Raw genomic sequence first — 26,683 nt, 5'->3', positions numbered from 1 at the left:
AGCGGCGTCGCCCTAGACCAGCGCGCCTCCCCCGGTCGCGCCTGCGCACCACAGCGCCCCCAGCGGCCGCCCGGGTTCGGCCGCCTGGAGGGTTGGGGGAGGGGACGTGCGTGTGTGTGCGTGTGTGTGCGTGTGCGTGCGCGTGCGTGTGCGTGTGCGTGTGTGTGTGTGTGACAATCACGTGACTTAACCATCCGGATCTGCCTGGGCGTGGGACTTTCAGTGCTGAAACAGAGAAGGTCTTGGACAAAGCCGACGAGTTGGTCTACCTGAAAAAGGGAATCTTTACTTGTGTTAAACGCAGAAAAGTTGCATCTCCCGTCTCTGATTTTCTTGCCATTTCTCTGTGTTAACATTTTTTGCTCTGCATATTTTTATGCATCAATTCTGTGCATCGTAATTCTACTCAATAGACAATATAAAGACTTCCACAGGGGTGCCAGACACTGGACCTAAAAGACACAGACTTTAAAAATAATCATGCTTGGGACTTCCTGGTGGTTCAGTGGGTAAGACTCTGTGCTCCCATGCAGGGGGCCGAGGTTCGATCCCTGGTCCGGGAACTAGATCCCACGTGCATACCGCAACTAAGAGTCCACATGCCGCAACTAAGGGTTTGCATTGCCACAACTAAAAGATCCTGCATGCCGCAACTAAACATGCCACAACGAAGATCCCACAACTAAGACCCGTGCAGCCAAAATAAATAAATATTTAAAAATAAATAAAAATAACCATGCTTAATATGTGCAAGGAAATAAAAAACAAGACTGAAAATCTCAGCAGAAAACTGGAAACTGTAAAAAGTGAAACAAAAGAAAACCACTTAGCTGATTTGAAAAAAGAGCCCAATAGAAATTGGATTGATTTAGCAACAGATTAGACAGTTGAAGAATTACTGATTTGGAGGCTGGGTTAGAAGAAACCATTCAGGAACGCAGACAAAAGAGAAAGGAACAGCAAGAAAATCTATCATATGTGTAACTGGTGTCTTAGTATAACTGCCAATCTAGAATTCCATGCGTGAGGAAATTAGCATTCAGAACAGAAGGCGAAATGACATTTTGGGCCAACTAAGACTGAGGGAATAATCACCAGTAGGTCTGCAGATTAAAAAATAAATCAATGTTCATTATTCAGGCAGAAGGAAAGTGAGCTCACAAGGAAGGATAGGGAGGTTGAAAGGAAGAGCAACAAACTTGGTCCTGCTTCGAAGTGAAAGCAGCTTAGGACCAAATGAAGCTGCATGCAAGACTTGGAAAACTTAGGGTAGTGATGCTCAAAGTGTGGTCTCAGGGTTCCCAAGGCCCCCGAGGGCCGAAACTATTGTTCGTAATAATGGTAAGATGTTACTCGTCTTTTTCACTAGAATTCTCTCACAAGTGTATGGTGGAGTTTTCCAGAGGCTGTGTGGCTTGTGATGCCACAACAGAATGAGTACAAAAACAGGAGAATCCAGCTATCTTCCATTAAGGCAGACATTAAGAGGTCTGTGAAAATGTAAGCGTCTTTTATTCTTCTCAAACACAAAAATTTGGGGGTAAATATAGTGACTTTTCATAATTATTCCCTTTAACATCAACTGGTTTTATTATCATTTTTAAATGAGTTTAAAAAGTAAATAAAACATTTCTCAGTTGTCATCCCTAAATAAAGCAGATAGAACCCACGTAAACAAAAGCTCTGTAGGGTCTTCAACAATTTTTAAGCATGTAAATGCGTCCTGAGACAAGGACAAGGTTTGAGAAATACTATCTTAGAAAAAGAATGTTTTAGACTTATAATGAGCTAGAAAACCGCAGAGGACAATAAGCACTTAGGAAGAACTTAAGGAAGATCATCATCATTGTAAGCTATTTCAAGACAAATCTTTTGAACTTCAAACTCGACTTGAGAGCGACAGAATTTTAATGTCCTCAGTTGTTAATAAAACGTAGCCCATGAAAAACACACGTTCAAAGAAAACAATGTTTAAAGAAAGGGTCAGCCCAGCAGATTAATTCAAAGTGCAAAATGCTGTATTTTGTGGCTGAGAAGGTCACTGAAGATATGAAGGTATTTTGGGCAAAGCTCCTCCCACTTCACAGCATCAACATCACTTGCAATTGCTCTCAGCTGTTTCCCCTTTGGGCCTGCAGCTCCAACTGTTCTGGGGATGCAAATATATGAAACCTCCACCAAGGCCTGCTCCGTGGCCTTCCCCTTTGCTCTGGCCTAGATGTCTACGTGCCTATTTGGAACTATGAAGCTGCCTCTTTTTAACTCTGGACTTTGGGCAGGAATGCCAGATGAGCTGGGCCAGATGACTAAAGAGCACCAAGAACTACTCATGAAATGAAGGGGCTCAAAGCCATTTACTCTGTCACGACACCGAATGTTAACCAGTGTTTCGTCTGGGAAGTGACAGTTACATGACAACAAATTTCAAAACTGAAGAAGCATCAAGACGGTGTCCTTCAACTGCAGTTAAAAACTCAAACCTCAGGAGGACCGAAGGAGGTAGTAAGCCAAAAGGATCAAAGAACATAGAAAAAGTCCTTCAGAAAACATCTGCGTGAAAGACACTTTCTTCAGAAAAACAGCAACTTCCACTTAGAAACACACTCACTGTGACATCAACAAAGGAAGGGAGTGTGAGAACAGTAACGTACTAGGAAACACAAATGGGATTTGCAGAGTTGTTTGAAGTGGTTTTGGCCTATCTTGTGAAATTCAGAACACGTGCTAGCCTTCACAAAATGGATGAAGTTGCAGTGTTTTCCAACCAATGCTGAATGACATACTGAGAGTCTAAATGACTTTATGATCACATTTTCTTACTTATTGAAAAATATGTTCTTTTTTCCTTGCCAAAAAATGTGCGTGTGAGGGGGACTTTTGAAGCCTGCACTATTTGGAACAGTCAAAATACGAGGCCCAGAGCTCGTAATACATCAGTGGTGTGGCCAAGATAGGGCCTGGGACTTCTAGCTCAGTACCATGCTGGGTTTGTTTTTTGTAAGAAACCAATAGCTCAACCCGGCCTAGTCTGACTTCCCTGTGCACTGTTCTCAGGCTGACCTCTTATTTGCCAATCTTTGGGCATTTTCCAGTGTTTAACTGATTGGCCCTCACACTGTTGACCAGTGCCATGCTCTGGATGCCTCCCACCTATTTCTTAACAGGGCTCTTTCCTGCGAGCCCACACTGTGCCAGACACTGCACTGGGCACTGACGGTGTGAAGGTGGGCAGGCAGTAATGTCACTCTTCTGATTCTCCCTGTTGCCTTTCTTCCTTTGTATATATCTTTACTGGATTTTTCCTCTCTGACCCTTCTTTCAGGCTGCTTCCTAGTTTCTGTCTACCTTCATTCGCTCTGGCCTGGACCATTTCAGCTGCTCCCAGGGTTTTAACCACCATCCATTTGCTGATGACCTCCAAATGTGAACCTCTCACCACCTGTTTCCGTCTAGCTGTGGGGAGGACACCGCCCCTGAGACGCGGATTTAGGAAGGAAGGAAGATGAACTCAGTTTAGTCAAGATCTCGCCCCACTTAACTTCTTCCAGATCCTCAATTCAGCCAGCAGGGCCACCTGCCGTCAGGCCTTCATCAGCGTAGTACCTCCCCCTCTGAGTCCTCTTTCGCCGGGCTTGTTCCTGGTTCTTCTGCAGGTTTCCACTTAGGTGTCATTTTCTCCAAGAAGCCTTCCCCAACTTCCTTGCTCCTTTCCCCAAATTAGGTTCAAGGTGTCCCAGGTTAGCAGGCTCTGGTTTGCCTTCCATCTTCTCCACGCTGAGGTCCATTACCACCACCCTGCACTGGGCCAGGCACACAGCAGGTGCTCAATAAACGTCTGTCCCGTGTTGGCCCAGAGCGCCCGCCAAGCCTCAGATGGAGTAGCCCTCAAAGGGGGAGGTTGGAGAGAGACTGGAGGCCTTGTTCTTGCACATCCCGGGTTCGCTGATGCTGGGCCCCGCCCCCAGACGGCCGACGGGCCCTGAGGGACTCGTTTTGCCAACTTTGGTACCTGGTGGCCGACCCCCAGCGGCCGGACTTCGGCGACGCTGACTGGCAAGTGCTCCCGGCAGGCCTCACACGGCGCAGCGGAGTGGGGCGGGGCCGGCGGCACAAGGTCAGGGTGGCGCGTGGGGCGCGTGGCGCGCGTGGGGCGCTCTGATTGGAGGGCTTGCGGTGGGGCGGGGCCGCGGGCCTGCCGACGCTGCGTCGTGCGGGCGCTGCGTCGTGCGGGCGCTGCGTCGTGCGGGCGCTGCGTCGTGCTGCGCCGTGTTCCCGCCACTCTGACCGGCTGTTGAAGAGACTCGGACGCCGGCCTGTGAGCATGCTATGCAAGCTCACCCTCGACCAGATCAATGACTGGTTCACCATCGGCAAGACGGTGACCAATGTGGAGCTGCTGGGCTCGCCGCCCGCCCTCCCGGCCGAGGCGGCCCGGAACGAGGTGCAGCGCAGGGACGTGGGCCATGAGGCCCCGGCCCAGGCCAGGCCTGTGCCGCTCGAGAGGTAAGAGTCTGGCGGGGAGAGACGGGGGCGGGCGCAGGTGCGGGCCTGGGCAACGAGGACCTAGGCCGCCCTGACCCCGCATGACCATGTCGCTGGCCTCGGCCGCTCTGGTGAGATGTCTGGCCACCAAGCAAGCCCCACCCCGTGGCCTGGGCCAGGTTAACTTCTCCCTGCCAGAAGTGGAGCCGCTCCAGAGTTTGGTTCAGTTTAAAAACTTTTTATTGGTAGGCTTTATTTATTTACTTTTTAGAGCCATTTAAGTTTATGGAGAAACTGAACAGAAAGTAGAGCCCCATGTACCTCCTGCTCCCCGAACAGTTTCCCTCACTGTCAGTATCTAGCGTTACTGTGGTATGTTTATTATTATTAACTAAATCCGTCGATAAGCCGAGGGTTCATTCTTGGTGGTGTACAGAATGTGGGTTTGGACAAAGTATAACGGTATGTATCCACCGTGAGCATCGTACAGAGTACTTTCACTGTCCTCAAAATGCTCTGTGTTGTGCCTCTTCATCCCGCTCTCCCCCGCCTCCCCCAGCCACCTTTTTATTGTCTCTGTAGCTTTGCGTTTTTCAGAATGCCTTCTAGTTAGAAAGCGTCCGGCATGTAGCCTTTTCAGATTGGTTTCTTTCACTTAGGAATATGCAGTTAAGGTTCTTCCATGTCTTTTTAGGACTTGGTAGCTCATTTCTTTTTAGTGCTGAATAATATTCCATTGTCTGGATGCACCACGGCCCGATCACCACTGAAGAATATCTCGGTGGCTTCCAAGTTTTGGCAGTTATGAATAAAGCTGCTGTAAACATTCTTGTGCAGGTTTTTGTGGGCTCAGAAGTTTCGGCGCATTTGGGTAAATACCAAGGAGCACTGATGCTGGATCTTTGTTCAGTTTGATTAGGGCTCCTCCTCCTCCCATTACTCCTTGATGTGGGTGCTGTCAGTTAATCTGTTCACATGATTTTAGTGGAAATAAGGCAAGAGGCTGCCTTTATTTCTAGGAGACCTAGACCTGGTGAGTAGAAACACCTGCTCCCTCTTTAAAGAAGGTCAGTGTGGAAGTATCCCCTGCTTGGGGTGTCTGCATCACTGCTTGGCCTCTTCCCCCCAAGTTCAACACCCTTTACAGTTGAGGGGGTGTTTTTGATTTTAATTTTTTTTAAGTTACCATGGTGCATTGCCCCCAGCCTTCACCCCCATTTGATCTAGTGGATGGACTCAAGAGTCTGAGTCAAGGTCTCATGGGTTGTTTCGAGCCTTTGTAAAGTCAAGTGCAACTTGGGATCGTTGGTAAATTTGTTTCTTCGAGGCAGGGAGGGGACAGAGAGACTCTTGTACAGCTTTAGAGTGGCTGTTTTGTTCACGTTTTCACACACTTTGTTTCCTTTAATTACTCTGGCGAATGATCCCTTAGATCCGCCCCCTGCCCCGACTCCCCTGCTTGCTCCATAGACTTAATGGGCAGAACAGTATTGCTTTTAAATAACTCACTGTGGTACTGAAGTAAGCTATTATTGACCTTGTCAGAAACGACAAGCATGGATTTAAATGTCCTTTTAACTTCCTGGACCCTTAATGCTCATCTAATGCCAGAGTCTCTAGTAAATAGTAGGCACTCAGTTAAATATAGCTATATTATTTAATCCTCAAAACAACCCCTTGAGGTTGCTGGCATTACCTTGATTTTATAGATGAGGAAACACACTTGGGTGGTAAAGTGACTTGCCTGGTTTCCAGGAATAAATGGTCAAGGTAGCTAGAATGACTTCCTCCCCCACCCCCAAAAGATATCCACTGGAACCTGTGAGCATTTTATGTAACGTGGCAAAAGGGATTTTGCAGATGTCATTAAGGTTACAGATCCTAAAATAGGGAGATGACCTGGATTATCTAATCAAATGAGCTCTTAAAAGCAGAGACCTTTTCTGGGTAGTGTCAGGGATTTGAAACATGAGAGGGACTTGACTGGTCATTGTTAGAGGGGCCACATGGAAAGCCTGAGAAGGAATGTGGGCAGCTAAGAGCAAAGACTGGATCCTGGCTGACCGCCAGCAAGGAAATGGGGACCTCAGTTCTCCAACTTCAAGGAACTGAATTTGGCCAACGACCTGAATGAGCCTCCAGCTTAGGGAATGCAGCCCTGCCAACACCTTGATTCTGGCCTTGTGGGACCCTAGACAGAGGACCCAGTTGGGTCCACCTGGACTTGTGATTTACAGAAACTGAGAGATAATAAATTTGTGTTTTTTTTTTTTTTTTTTTTTTTTTGCGGTACGGTGGCCTCTCATTGTTGTGGCCTCTCCCGCTGCGGAGCACAGGCTCCGGACGCGCAGGCCCAGCGGCCATGGCTCACAGGCCCAGCCGCTCCGCGGCATGTGGGATCCTCCCGGACCGGGGCACGAACCCGTGTCCCCTGCATCGGCAGGCGGACTCTCAACCACTGCGCCACCAGGGAAGCCCAATTTGTGTTGTTTTAATCTGCTGAACTTGTGGTGACTTGTAGCAGCAGCAGGAAACTAATACAGTGGTAGAGCTGGGATTCAGACTTCGATGAGCTGACCATGAAGCTGTCGCAGCTCCAGTGCCTGGCACACAATGGCTGCTCAGAGGCTTGTTGAATGATGTCTTCCCAGTGAAGGGGAGTTTTTATTTTTAAATAAATTTATTTATGTTATTTATTTGTTTTTGGCTGCGTTGGGTCTTCATTGCTACATGTGGGCTGCTCTAGTTGCAGCGAGCGGGGGCTACTCTTCACTGCAGCATGCAGGCTTCTCATCGCGGTGGCTTCTCGTTGTGGAGCACGGGCTCTAGGCGCACGGGCTTCAGTAGTTGTGGCGCATGGGCTCAGTAGTTGTGGCTTGCAGGCTCGAGCACAGGTTCAGTAGTTGTGGCGCACGGGCTTAGTTGCTTTGCGGCATGTAGGGTCTTCCTGGACCAGGGCTCGAACCTGTGTCCCCTGCATTGGCAGGCGGATTCTTAACCACTGTGCCACCAGGGAAGCCCTGAAGGAGAGTTTTGATGTTGGTGAGAAAACATTCGATGTAGGGGAAGGCAGGCTTTATTGGTATAGGGTATCGCATAGTGAAAAGGTATTTGAGAGGGACAGTCACTCAGGTGGGAAGATTAGCTTGCATTGAGTCCCCGGAGTCCAGTCTGTGGGTGCTGTTAAATCAGCTTAATGAGTCATATGAGTTGTGACCATCAGCATAAAAAAAAAAAAAGGCAATAGAAAATACCAGACTGTATCATGGTAGTTCAAATAAGAATTGCTCTGTGAGATGGACCTGTGTCTGTTGGTGAGTACAGAGTCACAGTGTGAGTTTCTTTCTGAAAGAAAGCCCTGCTTGAGTTCCTGTGGTGAGAAGTTAGCAAGGACCAGGAGTTGGGAAGGGTGGTAAAGTGAGTAGGGGTAGTTGAATGGTTTGCAAATGATATATTCAGTGATACTATGGATTTCCTCGTGTCTTGTTTTCCACACGTTATTGTATTTTTGCTCCTTTGTGCTGATTGTGGGGTATGCTTTCCCTTTTTTCTTTTTCTTTCTTTCTTTTTTTTTTGTCTGTGCTGGGTCTTCGTTGCGGGCTTCTCTCTAGTTGTGGTGCGCGGGTTTAGTTGCCCTATGGCATGTGGGATCTTAGTTTCCTGACCAGGGGTTGAACCCGTGTCCCCTGCATTGGAAGGCGGATTCTTAATCACTGCACCACCAGTGAAGTCCTGGGGTATGCTTTCTTTTATTTTTACATTCCTGTTTCTTCACCTTGGCATATGAAAAAGAGAAACGGCTGTGTTAGGCCGTTGTGTTTTCCTCCAGGGCTGTCTGTGCCAGCTTTCCTTTGGAATGCAACACATGGCCCTCAGACTGTGGCTGGGAGCCTCGCTGCACTCCCATTGCCCTTCTGCCCAGTGTTGCTTTGTGTGTGGACTTCCCTCTGTCTTCCTAACTCACACAAACTTCTGCGCTCATAACAGTCTTGCTTAATTCTCGCTTTGACATCTTTGACTCTCCAGTACCTTAAAATGTACTTTGTCCCAGAGAAACTCCACTACAGAAAGCTTTCAAATCGCTTTTCAAAAGCATCTGGTGATGCTCTTACCCAGTTTACTTTTTTGTTAATTTCACGTTTCCTTCTTGATATGTCTTACTATGAGTTGAATGCCTACTGCGTTGGGCATTGTGTCAGGTGATGCAGGCAGTACAAGCAATCTCACTCCTTCTGACAGACGAGGCAAGTCCCATCTTATAGCTGAGGAAGTCAAGGATCAGGTAAGCTGAGAAACATACCAGCCTGTGTATCTGTTATGTTGTACAATGGGTGTATTTGACTCCAAAGCGTGTGACTTCTTCCTTTTTGCCTTGTCTTTCAGTATTTAGGCCTTCCCTAGATGGTAGTATTTGCTTGTGTTACCCTCCAAGGAGTTCTGTTTTCTTTTCACCCACAAAAGTCCATGTTTTTTTTTTTTTTTTTTCGGTATGCGGGCCTCTCACTGTTGTGGCCTCTCCCGTTGCGGAGCACAGGCTCCGGACGCGCAGGCCCAGCGGCCATGGCTCACGGGCCCAGCTGCTCCGCGGCATATGGGATCCTCCCAGACCGGGGCACGAACCCACATCCCCTGCATCGGCAGGCGGACTCTCAACCACTGCGCCACCAGGGAGGCCCAAGTCCATGTTTTTTAAAAACCTTTGTCTGTTGAACAGATCGAGTCTATTAGGTACTTTTCCTGTTACTTGAAACACTATTTGAGTGTCTATTCTGTATCTACCACGTGCAGCTGGAGTGGAGGGATTGAGAGGGAGGGAGGCGATGGCGTCAGAGGGGCAGCAGGGTGCCAGGTCACGAGTTCCTTGTTCAGTCTCACAGAGCAGCTTGCTGCTTCGTCTGTGACATCGGGGAGCCCACCGGAGGGCGCTCGGAGGTTTTGGGCATAGCTGCGGCGTGTAGTCTCCACTCTAACAGGGTCACTGCCAGTGGAATGAATGAAGGGGGCCCAGGGCAGAAACAGGGAGGTCAGGTATCAACTTTATGTGTAAACGTGGTTGCACCATGGTGCCCAGATATTTGGTCAAACATTACTCTGGGTCTTTCAGTGAAGATATTTTTTGGATAGAATTAACATTTAAATAGGCGGATTTTGAGTAAAGCAGGTTAACCTCCATAATGTGGGTGAGCCTCATGCAATCAGTTGATGGCCTGAATAGAACAAAGACTGATCTCCCCTGAGCAAGAAGGAATTCTGCCAGCAAACTCCCTTTAGACTCAGACTGCAACTGACCGGGGTCTCCAGCAGATTTTGGACTTGCACCTCTACAATTGTGTAAGCTAATACCTTAAAACTAATCTCTATATATACAGACGTCCTGTTGGTTCTGTTTCTTTGGAGAACCCTCACTAATACATCATCCAAGCAAGAGAGAGGACGGTGGTTTAGACCAGGACAGTAGCAGTAGAGGTGGTAAGCGATGGTGGAATTCAGGGTATATTAAAAGAGGCGGGAACTTTGTAGCTGGATCAGGTGTAGAATAGGAACAGGAAGCAGTCATGGGTGACACCAAGGTTTCCAGCTGAGCATTTGGAAGGTGTTGCCATCCCCTGAGAAAGGCCAGACCGCAGGAAGAACTGGTTTTGGGAGAATACGAGGTGTTTGATTTTGAGCATGTTAACTCTGAAAATCCTGTTAGATAACAGTAAGTGCATGAATCAAGGAAAGAAGTCTGGTTATGGAGCTAGATGTTTGGGAGTTTAAGGCTTTGAGGCCAGTGAGACGAGACCACCCAGGCTCTGGGTGATGAAGCCTGGTGGGTGAGTGCAGAGAGAGGGTAGGTCTAAGGACCCAAGCCTGGAGCACCTGAATGTTTAGAGGTTGGTGAGAAAAAATGTGCAAAGGAGACCGAGAAGGAACCACTAGCAGGGTCCGAGGAAAACCAAGCGAGCGAGCCTGTTTTAAACAACTGCTTGCTTAGTGCCCTGTATGTGCATCTCTTAGTACTTTTAAGGAATTATTTATTTAATTTATTTATTTATATTTTTAATTTTTTGGCTGCGTTGGGTCTTTGTTGCTGCGTGTGGGCTTCCTCTAGTTGCGGCGAGCGGGGGCTGCTCTTCATTGCGGTGTGCAGGCTTCTCATTGCGGTGGCTTCTCATTGTGGAGCACAGGCTCTAGGTGTGCAGGCTTCAGTAGTTGTGGCGCACGGGCTCAGTAGTTGTGGCACACAGGCTTAGTTGCTCCGCAGCATGTGTGATCTTCCTGGACCAGGGCTTGAACCTGTGTCCCCTGCACTGGCAGGCGGATTCTTAACTGCTGTGCCACCAGGGAAGTCCCAAGGAATTATTTTATGTGTTGTTTTCCCCACATAAGAACTTGAGGGTGCAGATTTTCATTGAATCTCCACCTCTTAGCACAGTACCTGGCGTATAGTAGGGACTCAGATGTCTGTTTGGATGAATGAACTGCCTTCGTAGGTCCCAATTATTGATTGCTTACAATGTGCTGGGTCCTTATTCTAGAAATGATGAGAGTTGCTTCCTCATTTGCTCCTACCTTGAATGAATCCTGAAATCTGAGTTATTCCTCTGAGCAGAGGTGATTTCCCTAAGGTAGGGGTGTGCGTGCATGAGTGTGTGTGTGTGTGTGTGTGTGTGTGTGTGTATGTATACAATCAGTCCAATAAAAATCAGCATATCCTGGCAACTGTACTGTAAAGTATTTCTAGAATAAGAGTGTCTCACTGTGTATACGATCACCACCCTGGTCTAAATAAACCACCATCATCTCTTGCCTGGATTAATTCAAAAGCCTTCTATTTTTGGTCTCCTGGCTTCCTATCTTTGCCCACAATAATTTATTCTAGCACCTAGAAGAATACCTGGCGTGAGGCAGATGCCCAGTTGATATTTGTTGAATGAAGGAATCCTTGAGTAAACATTCACACGTAAGGTTTGAGGAGCACATGTGCGACTTTCTGTGGGGTAATGGCTGTTAGAACAAGGTGTAGACTCTGATCGTGGCTTACCGAGTGTTCCTCCATCTGACACCTGACTCACCTCCTGCTGTCTTTCACTGCACTCTGGACACATGGGCATTTTTCTGTGTCTCGAAGACACCACGCTCCTTTCCACACTGGGGCTTCCACACCTGTGTGTCCTCTGCCTGGACTGCCTGCCCTCTGCCATTCCTGCCCTGTCTCTTCCCGTGACAGGCTCTTCCATCATTCGGGGCACTGCTCCTTCAGGAAGTCTCCTGGGACCTCCATAGCTACACAAGTCCTCCCCCACCTTCTTTGGCAGTCTCTCTAGTCTTTGTCAACTTTTTCTCCTCCTCTAAAGCACTTATCACTTGCCCCAAGTCTTGTTGGTTTGTGATGTGTTTTTGGGTCCTTCACCATTGTGAGGGGGCCAGAATGATTCTGAGATTTCTGGCTTGTAGGATTGGATGGATAGGTAGGGTTGTCGTTTCCTGAGAAATGGCTGGAAAACCCTAGTTGAGGTGTTCGAAGAGTTATGCTTTTAGTTTGTGTAAAGTGTGTTGTTTTGATTCCTGTTCCTTTCTTGAATTTTATTTATCCTTTTAGGAAACAAACCTCTGTGATTTGGTTTTGAGCATGTTGATTTGAGTTGCCTGTAGGTCTCCAAGAGGAGGTGTCAAGTAGGCAATTGCCTGTATGCATTTGGAGCTCAGACGTAAGTTGGGGCTGGAGGTGGTGTAGGGGCCTGCCAGGCTGATGTGAATCCTAGCCCTGCCATTCAGTATCTCTTGTGATATTGGGCAAAGGTGTCGAAAGGTGTTTGGCTGTTTTCTCATCTGTCAGATGGGAATAACATCACCTACTTTCAAGTTTAGGATTAAATGAGATGTATATACATACAGTGCTTAGCACAGTGCCTGGCATGTAGCAGAATGACTTTCATGTTATTAAATGGATTCAGCTGGTTAATAATGCCACCTTTTCAGAGCTTGCTATATGTCAGGTTGTCAGAATCCTTTTACGTGGGTTAGTGCATTTATTCCTTGCTATTCCCTACCTAAAACTTTTAGCTGCTGTGCCAGTACCTTATCTTTGTAAAACATACCTGAAGCTTTCCTAGTAGTCCTCTCCCCCATCTGCACCCCCTTTATAGTTTTAATGCTCATTCTTTTGCCAATTTTAGGTACTATAAGTAGCCCAGTGTATAAAAGTGTGGATCTGTTAACATTCAGGAAGTTATTTGTGTTATAATTTCTACCTGATTTGTCAATTTTTTAGAAACAACTATAGATTTCAGTTATATACACCAATACTGACATAGGAAACATGGTTATTAGGTTATTGCCAAAAACAAATGTGAGAGGTAGAAACTCAGAATACCAAAGTCCCTTTTGTATTTTTCCAGTCCCTGTAAAAGTCTGGTTGTACAGTTGACTCACTGCATCGTGGGTGACTTAGAGTGGTGTGGGGTTTGTCTTCATCCTGGACTAGTGGGATGACCTAACGTCTACAGCTTCTTCAGTCACTGTAAGCTTTTTTTTTTTTTTTTTTTTTTTTTCCGTACGCGGGCCTCTCACTGTTATGGCCTCTCCCGTTGCGGAGCACAGGCTCCGGACGCGCAGGCTCAGCGGCCATGGCTCACGGGCCCAGCCGCTCCGCGGCATGTGGGATCCTCCCAGACCGGGGCACGAACCCGTATCCCCTGCATCGGCAGGCGGACTCCAACCACTGCGCCACCAGGGAAGACCCCACTGTAAGCTTTTTGATAGGAGTTATTTTTTTTTTTATTTTTTTTTTTTTCCGTACGCGGGCCTCTCACTGTTATGGCCTCTCCCGTTGCGGAGCACAGGCTCCGGACGCGCAGGCTCAGCGGCCATGGCTCACGGGCCCAGCCGCTCCGCGGCATGTGGGATCTTCCCGGACCGGGGCACGAACCCGTGTCCCCTGCATCAGCAGGCGGACTCCAACCACTGCGCCACCAGGGAAGCCCCCACTGTAAGCTTTTTGATAGGAGTTATTTTTAAAAAAATTATTTTCTTCCTGTCTGAACAGGGAGGGTGGCCCTTTCTTGAAAGTGTCATGGGCTCAGTCATTACTTTTGTTCAGTGGCTCTTTGATGTGCCTTGGAGGGAGGAAAATGTTTTGGGCCTCTTCATGGTGTATATCTCCTGATATATGTGGTGAGGCTCCTGGCTCTAGTACTGGATTTCATAGACAAACTCAAGTTCTGTTTAAAACAGAAATTCTATGAGGACCTACTGTACAGCTCAGGGAACTCTACTCAATACTCTGTAATGATGTATATGGGAAAAGGATCTAAGAAAGAGTGGACATATGTGTATGTATAACTGATTCACTTTGCTGTACAGCAGAAACTGACACAACCTTTTAAATCAACTATACCCCAGTAGAAATTAATTAAAATTTCTTGTTTGCTGCTTCATATGTTCACTGCACAATGAGCAGTTGTGCCCTTTGGGGAACATTTCTCTCTCCCACAGATAGTTTTCACTCTACAGATTCTTACAGTGATTGAAGAAGCCATAGATAGTTATGTCCTGAAAAATGAACAAAAAGGGAACAGGAGTGAGAGGTGTCTTTATTTTAAATTCACTTTGGGTTTGTTTCCATTTACCTTGTCTTATTAAACCCTGGGTAGGTTGACACCATTTATGACATTGTTAGGATTTAAGACCAAACTGAGGCCAATTCAGAATGGTGTTGAAGTTAGCCAAGAGTAGGGAAAAACGCATAGGCAGAGTGTGTATTTTCTTTGGCATGTGTATTTAGCTCCTACCTTGATTTTTTTTTTTTTTTTTGCGGTACGCGGGCCTCTCACTGCTGTGGCCTCTCCCGTTGGCGGAGCACAGGCTCCGGACGCGCAGGCTCAGCGGCCATGGTTCACGGGCCCAGCCGCTCCGCGGCATGTGGGATCCTCCCGGACCGGGGCACGAACCTCAGTTCCCCGCATCGGCAGGTGGACTCTCAACCACTGAGCCACCAAGGAAGCCCACTTTTTTTTTTTCTTTTTTTCTTTTTAATGGAAAAAAACTCACTCGAATAAATCTCCAAATATAAAGTTATGGACATTAGGTTCCTTGGATTTACTTTTAAGAATGATATAGGTTCTAGCACTTAATCATAGAAATAAGTCTGACTAATGAATAGTTCCCTACTTTAATGAAATTCTGAGAGGTTGAATTTTATATATTAAATATTTTGCTATTTTAAATGAACATAATATTGGTTTAAATTATAGATTGGCATTGACTTTTTCTTTGAGTAGCTGTTACTAATGTTGTTAAACTAGCCCATTTCTTTTTTGCTCATGTAATATAGAGCTGTTTTTTTAATACTTTCCCTTAATGCTGGTTGAGATTAAAAACGAATCTCAGTGTTGGGCTGAAGCACTGCTTTGTTTTCAAACTGCACATTATTTTTTTCCCTCACTGCCGTCTTCCCCCTCCCCCACAGAGAATGACTGATTCAGTGTTATATTGTAAAGATAAGATTCACATCAATCATTTATTTTATTCTATACATAGTTCTTTTTAGAATAAAAGCAAGGTTAATGTCAAAGTTAATTTATCGAATTTCATACTTGTTACTTTCATACAAATTTCAGATTTCAAAATAAAATGCCTTAGTTCCTGTTGGGATGTGTTTGAGGTATAAGAAAATACTTCAAACATTTTTTGAAAATATTTAGGAAACATTTTAGTTAAAAGCATACTGTTCAATGAAAACACTGCATTTTTAGAGTGGTTAAAAAAGGAACACTATTTAAAACATAGGCTACATCCACAGGAATTTTAACTTATGGTCTTGCAACAAAGAGTAGCATTAAGTCACATCACTTTCTCTTTTTCTTAATATTAAGGGTTCTGATACTAAGACTGTCAAAAACTCCTCTGTTTACAAGTAATTTAACTTGATGGGTAATAATATGGTAGGTTCCATATCCTATGTGAGAATGTTGGGAACCTGTTCTTTGTGTTTTTGTCTACATAACTTGAAATAGTGGGTATTTCATCCTTGTCTGGACTCTTGGAGCTTTCTCCTGGGATCACGGAGCGAACAGGACAGGCTGCGCTCTGTGACTCTTCCAGGCCCTCTTGCTGACTGCCTTTGTCAGTACTACTTAAGAAGTCCTTCAGAACTTGCTTGAAGATGTAGACAATTTCCCATGGCAGTACATCATTTTCTGCCAGAACTTCTCGAAATCTAGAGGCAAAGCAGTTATCAGTATTCAATTCAGAAAATCTCTTTTGTCGTATCCCTTTGTCTCCAAAATTCAGCTTAGATAATGTAACCATATAGTAGTTACCCACCTTTTGAGTAAACTGCACATTGCTTTAAAATTATACTTCTAGTAAAGAAATTTCAAAAGAGACTTTAAAACATTTCCTAGCCAGTGAGATATCAACAGTGTTTTTGTTTTTTTTAATCCGGCCCATCCTTAGGGATTTTGGTTGCTGGGTAGTTGATACACATGATTAAAAAATTTATATGATATAATACGATTTCCAGTCTAAAGATATGAGGAGCTTAGACTTGACAGCAAATATCACAGGAAGAGAACGTAGTATTTTTACCTGCTGAGAATAGCTCCAGTTTGACAAGGTTGAACCTGTGAGCAAAGAACTTCAAGTTGTCTTTGTTCAGTAGCTGGGATGGTTGCGTGGGGATTCTGATAGTTTCTCAGCCAGTTGTAGTCCACACCTGTTTTTTTCACTTTTTGCTCATTTTCGATCTCTTGTATTAATCTCTCTCGTTCCTTTAGATGCCATTTTAATTCCCGAAGCAGAGTCTTTGTCACTACTTCTGAGTCAGGGTAGTGTGTGGATTTGTAGGAATTGTATTTTGGCCATTTCATCCAGCCAAAAAGTGGCATTTTTAGCCTATGGAAATATTCTCACTTGTTTATTTGCATAAAATACTATGGTTCTGATGAGCAAATATTTGTTTCTTTACAGTAACTTTGCCAGAAAAGTGCATGAATTTTTCACTGGTTAGATATACAGGTCAAAATAAGATTAGAATGGATTAAAGTCTTAATTTCTAACTAGGTCAGTGCCAAAAACCAGGCTTTGAAAATACTTTTATGTAGCTAAGGAGAAATGAAATGCAGTCAGATAATCTACAGACTGAACATTTTCTGAAAATACCACTAACACTTGCTATTAAAAGTTCTTAGGAGGCTTTAAAATATTAACATATAGGAAAGTGCTATCTGCAAACATACTTTTGACTTATGTTTTGTACAGAAAAGGTTTAAAGATTACCTGTGAAGTTGATGGATCCGACGTGATTACCTGTGAAGTTGATGGATCCGACGTGGTGATGTTGCCAGAGAGTTTACTTGAATTGGTGATGAAGCTGTGCTTCACTCAGGCGTATCTCCTTCTCCTGGATGTGTCCCCTGTTGAAAGAATGATTCTCCTCCTTTACCCACTGAAACTGTATTTGAAATAACTAACCTTCTATGTTAGGAATGAGGTTGTGATGTCTTCATTTGGAGAGAATGCTCATTAATTCACCTTGTAAGTAAGCTAGAAGAAATGACAAAAATAACTTACTATTTAATCTTTACAAATTACATAATGGTTTGCCTTTTGAATGTAGCTCAGTGTATTTGAAAAAGATGCCGGCAGCTACACATTCTGGTCCTAAATGCATTTAGACATATCTTTGATAAAGAAATGAAGAAAGGTCGTCTGAAGCACCACAGATGCGCTGCCAGCTAAAGTGAAGACTGTCGCATGATGTGATGCTTTGCTGTGCATAGCTGCAGGTCACAGTTTAGTGCTGTATTTTTATGCCTGTAGAGCTCTAAAAATAACCATGTTGCTTTTATTCTTCAGCTTAACTTTCAAGCCATTTAGAAGCCAGGTCACTGTCCCCTCTAATGAAAGCAGGAAAAATAGATCAGACTTGACTATTTGCACAATATACATTCTGAGAAACCTCGTTACAATTGAGCAAAGTAGGCAGAGAATGCTGATATCAGTCGTGTGAAATATTTAGTAAATGTTATATTCTGTACACATTTTGTTTTTCTTTCTAAATAGTATTTAAATTTGTATATTTAAACAAGTTGTAATGCTAGAGGACATTATATACACTTAAGTAGATAACTTTAAAATATACTTTATAATCTCTAAAAACATGGTGATAAGGCAATAATAGATTAAGGTCAGAAAAAAAATAGAGACATGAGAACATATCAAGTACACAACAAAATCTTACAGTTCATTATAGAAAATCATTTTCGTGTTTTCTTTTGGAGCTGAAAGTGAAACTTATACTCACAGTTTGGGCGAGTACCGATGTGTAATTGGTCTTTATTGTGCTAATTTTCTGTTCCAGAGAGGTTTGTGTCTTTGGTTTAAGCATGGACAGGTTCGTTACTTTCTAGTTCTGTGTTAAATGGCTGTGTAGTGGCTTTTCCTTTTATAATATTTGTTTCTTCTGTTGCTTTTTCCTTCAAATGAACTGTGAAGCATAGACCTTGTTTACATCAGACCTGCATGTCATGCATGATAAAGAGTGATGTGTGTGGTCATCCTCCAGCTCCTGTTACTTATATGTTAGAAAAACCCAGATGTCAGGATTCATTATCTGTAACTGGAAGGTTTTCATATTACATTGTGTATAGTACTGTGAAAGGGAAGGGAGTAAAGTTTATCATGACAGAACTGTCCTATCTGATTTTCTACTATAGTTATGATGAGTCATGCTGCTTCTCCCTTTGAATAACCTCGTTGTCATTGCTTTAATTTTTAAATTTTTTGCCTCTGAAATGGTAACAAAAATATCAAAAATGTATTGGATGTGGAGCATAAACCGACTTTCTGTTCCAGGCCCTCTTTAGTCTTGCCTGTCCCTTTTTTTTTTTTTTTTTTTTTCGGTACACGGGCCTCTCACCGCTGTGGCCTCTCCCCTTGCAGAGCACAGGCTCCGGACGCGCAGGCTCAGCGGCCATGGCTCACGGGCCCAGCCGCTCCGCGGCATGTGGGATCCCCCCGGACCGGGTCACGAACCCGTGTCCCCTGCATCGGCAGGTGGACTCTCCACCACTGCGCCACCAGGGAAGCCCTTGCCTGTCCCTTCTTCTCCGGCTTGCTTTCTTGCTCTACCTGAGTCTGTCTGTCGTGTCAGCCAAGCCTGACTGCCACTGCCCCACGCAGGCCATGCTCCCTCCGGCACTTCAGCTTTGGTCACACTGACTCTCTCTTCTGAGATGCTCGTTTTTCTTTTCCATGTACCTATACTGTAATTCTCTTATTTATTTATTTTTGGCTGCGTTGGGTCTTCGTTGCTGCGCGCGGGTTTTCTCTAGTTGCAGCGAGCGGGGGCTACTCTTCATTGCGGTGCGCGGGCTTCTCATTGTGGTGACTTCTCTTGTTGTGGAGCATGGGCTCTAGACTTGCGGGCTTCAATAGTTGCGGCACGCAGGCTCTAGGGCGCGTGGGCTTCAGCAGTTGCAGTGTGTGGGCTCCGTAGTTGTGGTGCGCGGGCTCAGTAGTTGTGGCTCGTGGGCTCTAGAGAGCAGGCTCAGTAGTTGTGGCACATGGGCTCAGTAGTTGTGGCGCACGGGCTTAGTTGCTACGCGGCATGTGAGATCTTCCCGGACCAAGGATCAAACCCGTGTCCCCTGCACTGGCAGGCGGATTTTAAACTGCTGTGCCACCAGGGAAGTCCCTATAGTGTAACTCTTTTTTTCAGGGCTCAGTTTCGATATCAACTAAGTTTTTCTTCTGTCTGAGGGAAAAACATTTTTCCCTTGGCCCCCACGCCCTGTTCCTTTCAACTCTCGTTTTATTTCTCTTTACTGTTAAACTAATAGTCCTTTACGACTAGGTTCTGTCTGTCCTCCACTTATTTGCAGCTCTCATTAGCTCAGCAGATAGTTTTGACTGTGCCATGTCCTAGATGCAGGTTAGGGACTGGGGATGCAGCAGTGGACCAGACAGACCTATTCTCTGCCCTCATGGAGCCCATCTTCTAGCGGAAAGATGAACCCAAGGACCCAAATCACTCAGTGCAGTGGTCATGATACACTCGAGGACTCCCCAGTTCACTGTGGAGGTCAGGGAAGGCCTTTCTGGGTAGGGGCTGTCCTTTGAGCAGAGGTTTAAAGACCAGCGAGGAAGCTACACAAAGCGCTTCATGCAGCCAGCTCCCTCCTCACCTTGACCTATTAGCGCCTAGCTGGCTATTGAGATTCAAGTCTGACTTTCACAGAACTTTTCTTACACCTCGGCTCACATTCACCCGTAAGCCAGTTTTCCTAGTACTTAGTGTGTGCTACTTGTATTATACATTTTATTTTTTCTGTCCTGTCTCCTGAGATTGTTAGATTGAAATAGAGCCCAAGTGTCATTCTCTGATTACAGTAATTCCCCTACTACCATGTAGATAGAGAACAGAAATATTTGTAGATCAAGGTAAGGAAGTACCTTTGCATTAATCCTTCCTGTCTGTTGGGAGCATAACCAGATTAATGTTGGATTTTATTCGTCACACATTTTAGTAAGTTGAATAAATGAATTACTTCTAATGAATTGCAGCCTCATTAGGCTATTTTGTGTGGAAGACATAAAGCTTAAACTATGAAGCAGTTAGGTTAATTTCTTTTTGGTCTTTATCATGGTTTTCTAGTCTTTATCTTCTTAGCTGAACAGCAAAAGATTTTATGACTTGAAGTGAGATAGGACCATATTCATAATGTGTGTGTGTGTGTGTAAAAGTTTAAGATGTGTAAGGAAGTACTTAAGTCTAAAAAGACAAAATTTTGGAATCTCGAAGGGCAGGCTAAGGAGCCAGGTTGTTTATATACAACTTGTATATATTTATGGTCAGGGGGCCTTATACAGTTCTCAGCAGCATTTGATTGCAATTAAAGGAAGATTTTTCATTGTGAGGGGACTAATATCTTTCTGTTTTTAATTCCTTTGCTACTGAATTCAAAGTTCTGAATTATTGGTTGGTTCTTTTTTTTGGCTATTAAAGATGCAGTTAATATTTGAGAAACTGTGATGTTAAATTCCTTTTCCCAATATTATTCCCTCTTTAAAATACTCTAATTAAAACACACTAAGATGTACTTTTTCATGTTAAAAATCATATTCTGTTGGGTTGTCCATAGCTTACCGACTTAAGAGAATTCTTAGTGTGCGTCTGCGTTCTGTGCTGCAAATGTTCACTCTAGAGAGACCACTGTTCTTGCTCTTTAACCTTTATAGACATTGTTCATAAATTTTCTATTATAGTTTAGTTCAGTTTGTTGATATTTTTCTTTTTCGACTTTTCCTTTTTTGTGTTCTTGTTTAAGCCCTTCTTTACTTCAAAGTTACAACATACAGAAGAAGATCAGCTTTTTAGGCTTAAAAAAATAAATACCCCTGGGTGTTGAGTTGGTTTGAAATTGATTTGAGATTGGTTTGAGGTGTAGGGGTCCCCAAATTGGATAATCATTATTCAAAGTAAGTAGTCATTGTTCCACCCAGGAGATTTTCCTGATTCCTCGTACGCCCAGTAACTGTGTGGCGTATCCTGGGTATTTTGAATATTATATTATGTTATGGGACTCTGGGTCTTGTTTAAATCCTGTGGGGAATGCAGCTGACCAGCTGTGTTCAGGCTGCAAGTTCCAGCCAGCTTCCTATGGGCAGTGGATTCAAGGTCCCTCTGGTTTCAGAGCCTTTGCAGGGCTGTCTGGATCTGTTTTGCACTGTGTCATCTAGTGGCCATCCTGTAGCTTAGTTCTCAAAGTCTGTGATGGGCTGTTTGGGGTCAGGGCATGCCTGCCAGCCCAGGGGTGCGCCCAGCAGTTCCTAAAGGTTCTCAGGTGTCTGCAGTTTCCCTGGTGCTTTCCCAGCCCAGGGCCTCCCTTTTCTGGTCCTCTGGCCAGAAGACAGGGGCTTTGTTGCCCTGCTCTGCCAGGCACTTCCTGCAGTGATGTCTGCCTCCCAGGCCAAGCAGTGGGAGGGCAGAGAAAGAAAAAAGGCAGTGAGAGTTTGCCCCGCCCTCTTGTAGAGGGAGTTTCCCTCCCTCGGAGTTTGATGCTCCCGCCGCCCCTGGCTTGTGAGAGAATGGAGAAAAGAAAAATGTAAGGTGTGCACTGCCCCCGTTTTGAGTATTTGGAGTCCCCTTTCCTGCCCCCCAGGGCACAGCTAGAGCTGGTCCTGGGGTCCTGTGCCAGTGCCACGTGCATTTTGTAGCTTAGGAGTTCAGGTCAGGGGCCACCAGAGTTAAAAAATGAAGAGCTTGTGCCGCTGGTTTGGTGCTCTGAATTCTGGCCTTCTTCCCGTTTACTTGTTAGAGCCCTCCAACAGCTGCTCAGGCGTTCTGCCCAGGGGTTACAGCTTCGTTCTGTGAGAGGTACGGGGTGCAGCGTGCTTCCGCGATCTTACTGGAAACTGGAACCTTGGAATCATTCTTGACTCCTTCGTTTTTTTCAGACCCCAGGTCTAATGTGTCAGCATGTTCTGTGGGCAGCACTTTCACTGCTGCCGCTCTAGTCCGAACCATGTCACCTCTGGCCTTGGTTTTTACGCCGGTCTGTTAGGTGGTCTCCCTGCTTCTGCTGTGTCTGAGCCCCCATCAGCCCACCCTACTTCACCCAGTCAGAGCCATCCTGGTAAAATAGGAGTCAGATCTTTTTATTGCTCTGTCTATGCTCGAAACCCATCTCACGCAGAGCAAAAGCCAAAATCTTTAAAATTAGCCCCTGCCAGTCCTCTGGTACCCGCTCCCCCAATCCCTGCCTCTTCCCCGTACCTCTACCCACCCTCGCCCAGACCTCTTCTGGGCTTTCTCTGCTGGAGCCACATGGGTCTCCCATCCTCCCTGGCCTTTTGCCTCAGGGCTCCTGCTTTCCTGTGCATGTTTCCCTTACAGAGCTGCCCAGTCCTTCTCTTTCTTCTGATCTTTGCCTGTGTGTCACCTTATCAACATGCAACCCTCCTCGCCCTGTCTCTTCTCCTGCCTTATTTTTCTCTATTTTATTACTGTCTGACATACTCCATGCTTTACTTTATTTCTCGTCCCCCAGCTGGACTGTAAGCTCCATGAGGGCGGTCTGCTCACTGCTTTAGGTACTTAGGACAATGCCTGGCATGGAGTTGGCCCTTAATTATTAATTTGTTGAGTGACTTAATGAGTAAATATCAGGTAAACAGTAACCGGAAGTATGCTGATATGACTATAAATATCAGGCAGAAGTAGATTTTAATGCAGATAGCGTTTTATTAAGGTAAAACTCAAATTTCAAGAATTGGCATCATACTGATAGCAGTGCATTTAAATTAGACATTGATAACAAAGACAGAATTGATAGCATATTTTGCATATCATAGCAATTGCCTTTTTTTCCACTTAATGTTTTGGACATTTTTATCTATTAGCATGAATATAGCCATAACATTCTTTAAAAATGATACATATTAAGTAAGAGTATGCCATAGTTTAGCTTGTCCCTCTGTCGTTCATTTTTTCCAGGTTTTAACCACTACAAGTGTCAGGAAAAGGTATCCTCTCTCCTTGGAGGGTCCTTTATACCCTTGCCTTGTTTTATTTTCCCTTCGTATCCCCGATGAGCGTCTTGCATGTTTGTTCTGCGTCCTTCAGTGGAATGCTGGTTTTGTGAGGGCAAGGACGTTGTTTTGTCTACTGCTGTATCTCTGTGTCTAAGACAGTGCCTCACACGTGCTAGGTGTTCAGTAAGTATTTGCTGAATGAATGAATGCTTTGTTGGGGAGGAAGAAAACTTCTTCTAGGTTCTTCTGGCTGGTCTAAAAATTAAATTGACATGAGACAGATTAACAGGAGAAAATAAAATTTAATTTCACATGATCAGGAACCCCACATACCTGAGAGGGTCAGAGACCCCACATACTGGAGAGGTTCAAAGACAGAAAGGTAAAAGGAGGTATATATGACATCCTGAGCTAAGGAGTGGGAGAGGGGCCTGGGGCTTCCAAGGACAGGAGGGTCTTTTTTTTTTTTTTGGCCCCATCGCATGGCTTGCAGGATCTTCCGGGTCAGGGATTTAACCTGGGCTCTCCGCAGTGAAAGTGCAGAGTCCTAACCACTGGATCGCCAGGGAATTCCCCAGGAGGGTCATTTATAGGATGATAAGAAGGAGAGCAGATGTTTGGTAATTAGATGTTGGCCTTGCTGTATAGATGGAGCTCTATACACACACACACACACACACACATTCTTTTCCATTATGGTTTACTACAGGATATTGAATACAGTTCCCTGTGCTATACAGTAGGACCTTGTTGTTTATCCATTCTATATAAAATAGTTTGCATCTGCTAACCCCAAACTCCCAATCCTTCCCTCCCCCAGCCCCCTCCCCCTTGGCAACCACAAGTTTGTTCTCTATGTCTGTGAGTCTGTTTCTGTTTCATAAGTAAATTCATTTGTATCTTATTTTAATTTTATTTTATTTAAAATTTTATTTTATTTTTTTCTGGCCTCTACAGAGTATATTAAAAGCAGCACATGAGGTTAACACATACTTTCACTGGAAAAACATTACCTAGATATAACAAAATTCTATTTCACTTTGAAATATCTTTTACATAGGTGACTATACATGTTTTATTACATGCACCACAGTGTGTGAATCCCATTTTTAGTGCAAGAACTTCTGTACTTATTTACATATACATGTAGGACTCTTAGAAACATCTTTTATATGTGCATCTTTAAAAAGTATATGAATTGCAGCACATATCCTTTACCTGAGAAAACAATACCTAGAGACAATAAATTCTACCACTCTTAAAAACGTCTGTTACACATTTAACTTTGCATAGTGTCTTACGTGCGCCAAAGTGTGGACATCATACTCTTAATTAAATAACTATGTTTTCACATGTACAGCCAAAATTCTTATAAATATCTCCTATACCTGAGATTTTACAGAATTTATGAAATGCAGCATATGTGGTGAACATTCTTTTGATGAAATAACACTACCTGGATGTAACAAAATTCTATCACCTTAAGAAACATCTTTTTTTAAAAAACATTTTGTATCATATTTTAGATTCCACATGTAAGTGGTATCATATCGTATTTGTCTTTCTCTTTCTGACTTCACTTAGTATGATAATCTCTAGGTCCATCCATGGTGCTGCAAATGGCATTATTTCATTATTTTTATGGCTGAGTAGTATTCCATTGTATATATGTACCATGTCTTCTTTATCCATTCATCTTTTGATGGACATCTAGGTTGCTTCCATGTCTTGGCTATTGTAAATAGTGCTGCAATGAACATTGGGGTGCATGTATCTTTTCAAATTAGGGTTTTCATCTTTTCCAGATATATGCCCAGCAGTGGGATTGCTGGATCATATGGTAGCTCTATTTTTAGTTTTTTAAAGAACCTCCATACTGTTCTCCATAGTGGCTGTATTTGGAAAACAGGCACTTTATGTTCCCACCAATAGTGTAGGAAGGTTCTCTTTTCTCCACACCCTCTCCAGCATTTATTATTTGTAGATTTTTTGATGATGGCCATTCTGATTAGTGTGAGGTGATACTTCATTGTACTTTTGATTTGCATTTCTCTAATAATTAGCAATGTTGAGCATCTTTTCATGTGCCTCTTGGCCACCTGGATGTCTTCTGTGGAGAAATGTCTACTCAGGTCTTCTGCCCATTTTTTGATTGGGTTGTTTTTTTTTTTGATACTGAGCTGTGTGAGCCATTTGTAGAGTTTGGAAATTAAGCCCTTGTCTGGCGCATCATTTCCAAATATTTTCTCCCATTCTGTAGGTTGTCTTTTTTTTTTTTATGGTTTCCTTTGCTGTGCAAAAGGTTGTACGTTTGATTAGGTCCCTTTGTTTATTTTTGCTTTTATTTCTGTTGCCTTGGGAGACTGACCTCAGAAAACACATTGCTACGATTTATGTCAGAGGATGTTTTGCTTCTGTGCTCTCCTGAACCTGTAGCGTCTTGACTGCCTTTAGTTCTAAATAATCCTCATACAACAGTGACACGTTTTGGGGAGGCTCGTTCTGAACCCCTACAGCTCCCATACGTGTCTTTGCACGTGCTTCCTTGTGTACAGGTGCTGCGAGTACTGCCCTTGGGGAAGATGCTGAGGAAAGGAGTGTCAGCTGGCAGGGGATGTCTTCTGAGGTGGACAGGACTGGTCATGGCGCTCTGCAGAGCAACCACTTGTACCCGCCTGCCTCCCTCTCCTCGCAACCTAAGCACAGCTGTGCTTCTTGCCAATGCAAAGGGCGGAAAAGGTTTCTCATTGTTTTAATTGGCATCTATTTGGTGACTGACAGTGAATTTGAGTGTATTTTCATTTGTTTATCGACGATTTGCAGTTTTTCTTATAGGACTTAATGTAAAAGTAACTATTCAAGAATCCTCCTAGCATGTGGGAATTTCTTGGCTTTCTGTAAACAGTATACTAACTTTTAATGTTCTTTGCAGGCCACTGAGCCAAAAGAGCTCAGAGATGGAGTATATTAACAAATACAGAAAACTTGAAGCACAAGAGTTTGATATGTATGGCAGTGATCATTCAACCAGTGGGCCAGGTAAACGAGTATCTTTAAATATCATAAAATATGATACGTGAGTTGTTCACATGTTAAAACATTAACTTCTTTTTTTTTTGCGGTAGGCGGGCCTCTCACTGTTGTGGCCTCTCCCGTTGTGGAGCACAGGCTCCGGACGCGCAGGCTCAGCGGCCATGGCTCACGGGCCCAGCCGCTCCGCGGCATGTGGGATCTTCCCAGACTGGGACACATACCCGTGTCCCCTGCAGGCGGACTCTCAACCACTGTGCCACCAGGGAAGCCCTAAAACATTAACTTCTTAAAAGTCTTTAAGAAGTGTATTTTGATCAATAAAGAATCCGTATTGCTTGTTAATTCAGGATTTTGGGGGGATGAGTATATGATAGATTATAAATTGTGAGTGTGTGATGTGTTGTGAGTTGCTCATGTTTTTATCTCAAGTATAGTGTCTAAATAGTCTGTCCTTTGGAAGACTAATAATGGTCCCTGACCTTACTATTAATTAGAATTACTTAAAATTGTTATTACAATTTTAATAATAATATAATATATTATTATAAAATTATTATTAAAGTTATTATAGTTTTTAAAATAATAATCATATTAAAACAAAATTTTAAATAGTACATAAATGTATACAATAAAAGGTAAAGATCCT

General features: G+C 44.2%; 2 protein-coding genes across 2 annotated transcripts in view; one reads left to right on the top strand and one right to left on the bottom strand.

The window, feature by feature from the left end:
- Window positions 1-4,321: 4,321 nt before the first annotated feature.
- TDRD9 (tudor domain containing 9) overlaps window positions 4,322-26,683 on the top strand; it is a 110,572-nt gene continuing 88,210 nt past the window's right edge. The window contains exons 1-4 of the mRNA XM_060097867.1: window positions 4,322-4,460; window positions 6,819-6,875; window positions 10,066-10,075; window positions 25,937-26,043. Of these exons, the coding sequence (XP_059953850.1) occupies window positions 4,322-4,460; window positions 6,819-6,875; window positions 10,066-10,075; window positions 25,937-26,043 (313 nt within the window). The remainder of the gene's footprint in view (window positions 4,461-6,818; window positions 6,876-10,065; window positions 10,076-25,936; window positions 26,044-26,683) is intronic.
- On the bottom strand, window positions 15,388-16,355 carry RD3L (RD3 like). The gene is made up of 2 exons (XM_060097868.1): window positions 16,057-16,355; window positions 15,388-15,685 (listed from the first exon to the last, which is right to left on the bottom strand). Exons 1-2 carry the CDS (start codon window positions 16,353-16,355, stop codon window positions 15,388-15,390), a joined length of 597 nt encoding a protein of 198 aa, XP_059953851.1.

Source organism: Mesoplodon densirostris, chromosome 4 (assembly GCF_025265405.1).
Source record: "Mesoplodon densirostris isolate mMesDen1 chromosome 4, mMesDen1 primary haplotype, whole genome shotgun sequence".
Lineage (NCBI taxonomy): Eukaryota > Metazoa > Chordata > Mammalia > Artiodactyla > Ziphiidae > Mesoplodon > Mesoplodon densirostris.
The sequence above is the reverse complement of the archived record's forward strand: the minus strand, read 5'-3'. Positions and strand labels throughout refer to the sequence as shown.